General features: G+C 39.4%; 1 protein-coding gene and 1 non-coding gene across 2 annotated transcripts; both read left to right on the top strand.

The window, feature by feature from the left end:
* LOC123192662 (pentatricopeptide repeat-containing protein At2g39620) lies at positions 1 to 3,246 on the top strand. The gene has a single exon (XM_044605296.1). The coding sequence runs from the start codon at positions 47 to 49 to the stop codon at positions 3,053 to 3,055; it is 3,009 nt and encodes a 1,002-aa protein (XP_044461231.1). The 5' UTR covers positions 1 to 46; the 3' UTR covers positions 3,056 to 3,246.
* Positions 3,247 to 3,299: 53 nt separating this feature from the next.
* On the top strand, positions 3,300 to 3,371 carry TRNAC-GCA. Its single transcript has one exon. It is a non-coding gene; the product is annotated as a tRNA-Cys (tRNA).
* Positions 3,372 to 9,339: the final 5,968 nt, after the last annotated feature.

Genomic DNA, 9,339 nt, shown 5'->3' with positions numbered 1-9,339 from the left:
TTACGTACATGGATTTCAAGTTTCTTATCAACTCATCCTCAGAACCATGACTAGTAGCAGTAAACAATTACTACGCAGAGAGTTGCATGCGCTTTCAAAAACTTACAGCGTTTGCGATTTACCCTCCAAAAACCCACAAGACTACGTTCGCTTACTTTCATCGTGCAAATACTTCAATTCTCTCCTTCAAATCCATGCCCAATTGATAGTTTCGGCTCTTTTACAGCATACCTCCATAAATACCCATCTCATAAATTCTTACTCTTTCTTTCAAAATTCCCATTCCGCTCGCTTAGTTTTCGATTCTGCACCAAGCCCATCTGTTGTTCTATACAATTCTATTATAAGAGCTTACACAAGAGGAAACCAGCACAAAGAAGCCTTAAAAATGTACCATTTGATGATACAACAAGGACTAGAGCCAAATAAATATACTTTCATTTTTGTTTTGAAAGCTTGTACTGCTCTTTTAGACGTACAAGAGGGTGTTTCAGTTCATAATGAGATTGTTAATAAGGGACTAGAATGTGATGTGTTTGTAGCTACTGGTCTTGTTGATATGTATAGTAAAATGGGCAATTTAAGTCTGTCTAGAGAAGTGTTTGATAAAATGCCTGATAGAGATGTTGTGGCTTGGAATGCAATCATTGCTGGTTTGTCACAAAGTTCTGATCCTTATGAGGCATTGGAGTTCTTTAAATGTATGCAATTTAGTGGTGTGGAGCCTGATCTAGTGAGTTTTTTTAACTTAGTTCCAGCTGTTTCGAAGTTGGGTAACCTGTGTTCTTGTAGGTCTATCCATGGTTATGTTATTAGGAGGGGTTTGGATAAGAATTTTTCTAATGGTTTGATTGATATATATAGTAAATGTGGAGATGTACATGTTGCTAGATGTATTTTTAATCAAATGCAGATGAGGGATGCTGTTTCTTGGGGAACAATGATGGCAGGATATGCCCATTATGGATACTTTGTTGAAGTTATGGAATTGTTTGATCAGATGAACAGAAATAATCTTATAACAAATAAGGCATCTGCTGTAGCTGCTCTTTCAGCTGCCGGGGAGATGAGAGATTTAGAGAAAGGGAAGGAGATACATGATTGTGTTATTAAGCAGAATTTCGACATTGACATTGCTACTTCTATAATCAGCATGTATGCAAAGTGTGGAGAACTGGAGAAGGCTAAGAAATTGTTTGGGGAACTTCAAGAAAGGGATTTAGTTGCTTGGTCTGCTATAATAGGTGCTTTTGTCCAATCCGGCTATCCTGAAGAGGCACTATGCCTATTCCAAGGTATGCAAAACAGTAATGTGAGACCAAACAGTATAACTTTGATTAGTTTTCTTCCAGCTTGTGGAGAACCATTATACCTGAGATTAGGTAAGAGCATTCATTGCTATGCTGTCAAGGCAAATTTTGATTCTGATATTTCAACCGGAACTTCCCTTGTTTCTATGTATGCTAAGTGTGGATTCATGAGGCCAGCATTCATTATATTCAACAGAATGCCATTTAAAGATGTGGTAACATGGAATGCTTTGATAAATGGATATACACAGATTGGTCACCCTAATTATGCAATTCAGATGTTCCATGAATTAGAGTTATCTGAGATAAATCCAGACTCAAGAACTATGGTGGGCTTGCTTTCAGCGTGTGTCAACTTAAATGACCAGGGTCTAGGCTCTAGCATCCACGGGAAAATTATTAGGTATGGAATTGGATCTGACAGTCATGTCATGAATGCTCTTCTGGACATGTATGCTAAATGTGGAAACCTTTCCTCAGCCAAAATGTTGTTTTACAGAGCTGATTTTCCAAAGGATGAAGTGTCATGGAATATAATAATTGCTGGATTCTTGCAAAACGGGAATGCCAAAGAATCGATTTCTGCATTTCATCACATGAGATTGGGGAACTGGCAACCTAATGTGATAACTATTGTGAGTGTCCTTCCTGCAACAGCATATTTGGCAGCCCTAAGAGCAGGAATGGGAATTCATGCCTGTATAATTCAAATGGGATTTCAGTCTAATACACTAGTTGGAAATAGTCTCATTGATATGTATGCGAAATGCGGGAGGCTAAAATACGCAGAAAAATGTTTCAATGAAATGGAAAATAAAGACACGGTTTCATGGAATGCGATGCTTGCAGGGTATGCAATCCATGGGCAAGGGAGTCAGGCCATTGCTCTTTTTTCACTAATGCAAGAGAGACAATTCAGGGTTGATTCTGTGACATTTCTCAATGTTCTGTCTGCTTGTAGACATTCAGGATTAGTACAACAAGGGAAGGAAGTATTTGATTCCATTTGCAAAACCCATCACATTGCCCCTGATATGGAGCACTATGCATGTATGGTGGATCTGTTAGTTCGTGCTGGTTTATTCGGTGAAGCTTGGGATTTCATAAGCAAAATGCCAATTAAACCGGATGCTGGAGTTTGGGGAGCCTTAATAAGTGCATGTAGAATGCATTCTAATGTGCAATTGGGAGAAATTGCATTGGATCATCTTGTTCAGCTGGAGCCTGAAAATCCCACTCATTATGTCGTCTTAACAAACATATATGCTCAATCTGGAAGGTGGGAAGATGCAAGCAACACAAAATCAAAGATGAATCAAAGAGGGCTGACAAAAACTCCAGGCTGCAGCTGGGTTGAGGTCAAAAATAAAATTCATGCTTTTCGAGCGGGTGACCAGAGCCACCCACAGTTAGAAAGTATGCAACGTTTATGGAGCATATTACTAGAGAAAATGGAGCAAATGGCGTATGTTCCTGATACAAGCTGTGTTTCACGGAATGTGGAGGAAGAGGATAAAGAGTTGTTCCTTTACAACCACAGTGAGCGGCTAGCCATAGTTTTTGCTCTGCTAAATACAGAGCCTGGATCAACCATCCTGATAGTGAAGAATCTCCGTGCTTGCACAGATTGCCATACGACCATTAAGTTGATTACAAAAATCACCAGACGGCAAATCATTGTTAGAGATGCAACTCGTTTTCATCAGTTTAAGGATGGAATCTGCTCATGCAACGATTACTGGTGAACGGTCTTGTGGGTAAGCTTATAATGTTCATAAGAAATTTATGGTTAATCCTAACTTTCAAGCAATTCATCCTCCAGTAAACGTGCTTGGCTACTGTCTCTTATATATTATCATGGAAATTTATTGATTTTTAATTTGCGATTTATTGTTTCAACCCCTCTAGATCAGAGATAGAAAATTTAAAAGAAATATTCATTGTTTGAAAATGTTTATGTAAATATATTAATAACCCTGCTCACCAAAAGGGTCCATAGCTCAGTGGTAGAGCATTTGACTGCAGATCAAGAGGTCATCGGTTCGAACCCGGTTGGGCCCTATTTTTCATATTTTTTAAAAAATGCATAACAACTTTGAAAGGCCAAGAAAAGGCCTCTGAAATTTTCGGTTCGCTTCTTACTATATTTACGCAACACTCCAAATCATGTAAATGTTCATTCACGATATCACTAGATATTGTATCTTCAGCTAGTTTGACTGCTGCCATTTTAGACGGTTGAAAGTTCTCCACTGTAAATTGCAGCTTCCTCGCAGTTTCTTCTTCCCCATGCATCACAAGGGATATTAACAATGATCTAAGCTCATTCTTCGCTCATCTATTAGAGACATGCCCTACAAATGGTCTACCAGAGCCAACTGCTCCCCAGGACTACTAAATGAATCAAGTACAAGTTCACCAATAATATTGTGGCTGGAGATGATTTATAGCAACTACTAAAAAAGGGGAAATCAGAAGGCTGAACGTCAAAGTTACCTGTCAGGATGGATTTTTCCTCTATTTCTTTGGCGCATTGTATCTCTTCCCCTGGTGGAAGCAGCAGAACCCACCCTTGTCCTGTTAAAGGAACAATACAATCACTTGAAGCAACTCAAATTGATATAAGCATTGCTAAATGGAAACAAAAGTTAATTAAAAGGAAAAGGAAAAAATCTAAGGTATTGCAAATATTCAGTTCAGTCACAGAATAATCAGATCAAAAGTCAATTGATCTACTAACAAACTGGTCATCAATCATATGGCTGCCTCTTTTTTTTTGGTTAAAGTATGCAAAGTTTATCATTTTCAAATTATAAATCTCAAGGTATTTGTTATCAATGCTGCAGCAAGCTTCTTCCTGCGGGGTCTAAACTGGTTACATGAGTGTATAAACAGCATTCAAGCTAAATGAGGAGCCGCAGAAAGCAAGAGCCTAGTAAAGAAAGATGAACTAAGGAGGGTAAGCATATGACATAAAAGTATAAAAGTCATACCCTGTTGTCTACACCCTCATTCCACTGAAAATACTACAAGCTTCTGAAACAGTATCTTGTCAAGATCATTCATTGTTCGATCCACTGCCTGCAGCTTTGCTGCAAGTAGTAATCTTCGTTGCGAACAGCTAAGTAGAAGGCTGATAGGTTCCAGACAGAATTTTAATTAGCCAATTCAGAAGATACAAGGGATCCAAGCAACCACACAATTATACAATCATTCTCAATGTAATGAAACAACGCAAATGATTGTAAACAACAGTAATTCAATCAATGAATGAATATACTTCTATTATGACTACAACTCCCATGAATACAGGAATTACTAGCAACTAAGATACTGGTTCTCTCAATACAATGATCTCAATCTCACTCTACAAAATACAATATATCCCTCCTCTCATTATTCCCCTTCCTAATATATTTCCCACCATTACAAATTACTCATCTAATTAACTAACTACTCCTTCAGTTGGCTCAACTACTCTCTAACTACTCAATTGAATCTTCTGCTGATTTGTTCTCCTTATACTTGGCTGACGTGTCCTTCTCTAGCTTGTTTGCTGCTGCCGTGGCTGCTCCTCTCTTCTGCCATTTTGGGTAAACCTGCAATGGTCTAACAAAGGCCAAGTACTTTCCTATTTTCTCCAATCCTTCTTGTATTCAGCAATCAAGTTGTTTGCGCTTTCCAGAGATGTGTTTTTCACTTCTGAGATTATATCCTCTCTCCTGTGTATGAAAGCCATCTCTCAGACAGTGGCTGGAAATTTCAGGCTAAAAAAACATAGGAGGTGGAATTAAGGATAAAGAAAGGGGGGTCACAAGAATCTTGGAGCCATCAATAACTAATGCAGTTGAGTTCTCCATGACTCTTGTTGTTCAGATGAAATTGTAATTTACCCATCAAGACTCCAACATATCAACTGCAACGGCTTTGTTGGATGCCACATCAACCTCACACCATCCTGCTGCAAGTATCTAACTTCATGCTTTAAGTACCAGTGATTGTTGTGGAAAAGCCAGATCTTAACAAAGTCATATTTCCCACACCTCACAACAGCTGCAAGAAGATCTGAGCTACAATTCCACTTCAAAATTTCTACTGTGGCATCTATTTGCTCATTAATGCTGAAGGAACTTCTTTCTAACCCATTCCTTTCAAAGAGAACTATTGAAGGACACTTATTCTCCACTTTGTTGTCATTGACAACTGCAATTTTTGCTCCACTGGGCATCCATTCTAAAACTGCTTCCATGAATAACTTTGGTTCTGAAGAAGTTTGCAATGTCCCAGCATCTCATTCCCAGACCTTAAGCCTATGCAAGGGAGTAGAATTGCTCGATTCACTTAGAGTGATGAAGTATTTCCCATCACCTTGCCAAGAAATGGGACTCTCAGATGTATTGTGGAAGAAAAATCTGGTTCACCTGAAATGAAGCCAAGTCCTAGTCCATAAATTTTCCGAGTATCACAAAGATGCATAATGCATTGTCATATGAAGAACTATATGAAGGGACATTTGAGCACACAAATACAATCAACCAATCATGAGCTTTTCAGAATGGACACATAGGAGCTAACTAGCTAAAGATGTTGTCTTGTTAGAACCCTATTAACAGCACCCTCAACCTTACCTACAACCTCTGTTGAATTACCATCTACGCCATGCGGCTGTAGATGTCCATCAGAAGTTCCCACAATGACCACTTCTTTCTCCATAAGATAATCAAAAGATGTTATAGAGTCTGCGATCTCCAACTCAACTTGATCAACTACTGCAGAAATTGATGCCTTGGCTTGCTGTCTTTCATTCTGTTCATCAACTCCAACTATTAGATAAAAGATAATTTTCCATTGGACGAATAGTACCTGCCATGAACTTTAGTCTTACAGCTCCAGCTCACCTCAAAGTTACAACACATACAGATTCACACAGCATAAGCTGAAATAACTCACTATCCAACTTCATTATAGTACCATTGTACTAATTTTGTGCAGGTGCCCAGCCAGAGACAACACGAAGGTTGATAAACACGATTCTTATAACAATAGTTACAAAAGCATGATCATGTAGAACCCAAATATCTTCCTTTGCAGTCACAAAAAGAAAATAATAATAAAACAATATTTGTTATGATATAATCTATACTTTTACAATCCACCAGGATGATTTTATGCAGAAATTAAGCAGAACAAGTTTAGAGAGAGAAAGAAAAGTCACAGAATCAAAGAGAAGAAGAAGCTACTGCTCATTTAATTTTCCAAAATGACAAAAAATGTGATTCGTTTTTGCCAAGTCAGCCTATATACCTCCACACCTTTCTAACGAACTCAGCATAAAGGAAAAACTCAACAAAATTACAATTTGAAATAGAATTGAAAAACACCATCTGCAACACCGTTTCTTTACTTCTCATTCTGCTACCAAACGACGACGTTGTAGGGCCTTAAGTTTATAGGCTGCATACCATCCTTGAGCAATATTTGATGATCATGCTAGGGGGAGGTAACCCCTCATGCTCCTGGAAAATGTCCCCAAATTGGTCCAGCAACTGCCGCAATTCCTTCAATTCAGGTTCAGGCATGCCTTCTACAGATTGCAGCAACTTCAGACATGTCTGCTGGTGTGACTAAATTAATTGAGTTGCAGCCACCTGAGAATCCTTCCCCAACAATTTCTGCATCTTGCTACTGCCCATAAACGATAGTCCTTTGCTGTCCAGTCCTTGAAAAGTTTGTTGCTGCCCTTCATTGGTAAAAGTCATCCGGAGCTCCTCAAAGTTCCAAAGTATATAACCTAATGTAGTGAGCCACTGGATTCCTAAAATCCAATCATAATTGTCCAATGGAAGAAAGTACACATCTCCCTTGAACTCTTGTCCCTGGATCCTCCATTCAAAGCCCTCACATATAAACTTACACTGCAATTTCTCTCCATTAGCCACCTTAACTCTTGTCCCTTCTACCCCTCTGATTACACACCCTAACTTCTCTTTGTTCTCTCACTCAGAAAGTTATGTGTGCTTCCCGAATTTATCAAGATGAATAGCCGTTTCCTTCCACACATGCCTGTCAACCTCATCACTCTAGGACTGGTAGCACCATTAAGAGCAAGCACATAGTGACAACTGCATCATGCTCGTTTCCCCTTCGACTTCTTTAAGATTTGCTTCATCCTCTCCCTCTTCTCCCGTATCTACATCCAACTGCAAACTATACACACTGTTTCCTTTCACATTTGTGACTGAATGAGTATTTATCATTGCACCGTAAACAAAGCCCCCTTGGCTCTGTTTTCATCTAAATCTCTGTTGGATGATTTCTTCTTATTTCTGGGGAAATGGTTTCGCTGGAATTTCGGTGACTTTGGAGTCGGTAACAGTCCTGTTTGGCTTGGGTGTTTGGTGGTTTGAGTGTTTGTGGTGGTTGTAATGGTTTGGTGGTGATTTTGGGTCTGTGAAAGGTTCCAGCTGTAGGAGTTTTAGTGGCTGGCGTGGGCTGTTCCTTAAGAGCTGCAACGGTGAGTTCTTGTAGCTTTGCCAAGGAGTAAGCCTCAGCCAATGATTTTGGGCGGAACATACGCACTGGCATCTGTATCACATCGATTAACCCCGATAGAAAAGAACTCAATGTCTGATCCTCTCGGATTTTGGCGCATAGGTAAAGTTCATCAAATGAATCCAAATAGTCTTGGAGAGATCCTACCTGTTTCGAATTCCTCAGGTCCGATAGTGGGTCGCGGTAAGCATGGGTTCCAAACCGAGCTCCCATGTATTTATTCAATGTACTCTTCCCAAGTCACTTGCTGATCACTCTTCACTCTCATAAACCCCTGGTGCCATTGTATCGCTTTGCCTTCTAAGTGTAAGGCAGCGATCTTCACCCAATTATCTCTCGGTCCACCTTCAACTTCAAAGAAATATTCAACTCTCCAAAGCCAATTCTCAAACTTCTCACCATTGAACTTAGGGAACTCCAATCTAGCCGAATGTCCCCATGAATGCCTCTTTTCAGAGCCTTGACCCGAGACTTCCTCCTCCGTCTCAAATTCACCATACTCTGCTTATGGAGAATTTCGGACTGTTGCACACCGAGTCCACTAATGAGTCCTTTAATTTCTTCAGTGGACTCCTTTAAAAAACGTCGCTGTCGAAGTTCGGCTTCCTGCACCATCTGAGCTACTTCGCTTCTAAGCTCCCGATACCTTGTTCCCTCTGCCGTGGCAGAATCTCTGGTCGATACAATCTAAACTTTTACAACTCACCAGGATGATGTCTATGCAGAAAATAAGCAGAATAAATTTAGAAAGAGAGAAAAAAATGTCAGAGAGCGAAGAGAACAAGAAAGTGTGATTCGCTTTTGTCAAGTCATTTCACGCCTTTCTAACGAAACTCAGCAAGAAGGAAAAACTCAACAAAATTAAAATTTGAAATAGAAATGAAAAACACCATCTGCGACACCGTTTCTTTATTTCTCCTTCCGCTACTAAACGACAACGTCCTATTAATTAAACTTCAACGCTGCGTTTCATCACCTGAATCTAAATCGACGGGGCCGTACATATTACTGGTGTTTCTGTGCGACGTCGTTCCCATTCGATATTGGTTTGAATTCATACCATGTCACCGGACATGGACGTAGTTTGTGGTGACTCTGTTTTCAGTAATGAAATTTTTTTCTTTATAATAGACAGACACTCTTGCAAAAACACTAAACAAAAAGAAACAGAGAAAGAAAGAGCGTGTAAATGTTATTGGCAAAGGAAGAGAAGAATAAACAGTTCCGCTCGACGTCCAAAGCAGAGAACCGTAGAGTTTCTTCCCTTGTTGGTAACTCCAGATTCTGAGAAACCTTAAGAGTAGAGTTCTAGGTTTTTCAGGATGAATCATCAAAAATTCAGAATAATTAAAAAAAAAGTGAGAGTTTAAAGGCTTTGAAATAAGGATGGGAAGTAGAAGAAGAGTGCGTCCCGTTCAGTGGTGGTGGACTTCGTAAAACGAACAACGCTTCAACTTTTATTACAATAATAACAAAA

The sequence above is a fragment of the Mangifera indica genome, chromosome 12, assembly GCF_011075055.1.
Source record: "Mangifera indica cultivar Alphonso chromosome 12, CATAS_Mindica_2.1, whole genome shotgun sequence".
Lineage (NCBI taxonomy): Eukaryota > Viridiplantae > Streptophyta > Magnoliopsida > Sapindales > Anacardiaceae > Mangifera > Mangifera indica.
Note: the sequence above shows the minus strand (reverse complement) of the source record. Positions and strands in the feature narration are given on the sequence as shown.

What these genes read in the sequence shown, in the direction of transcription:
- LOC123192662 (XM_044605296.1), top strand. Translation starts at nt 47, where the DNA reads ATGACTAGTAGCAGTAAACAATTACTACGCAGAGAGTTGCATGCGCTT.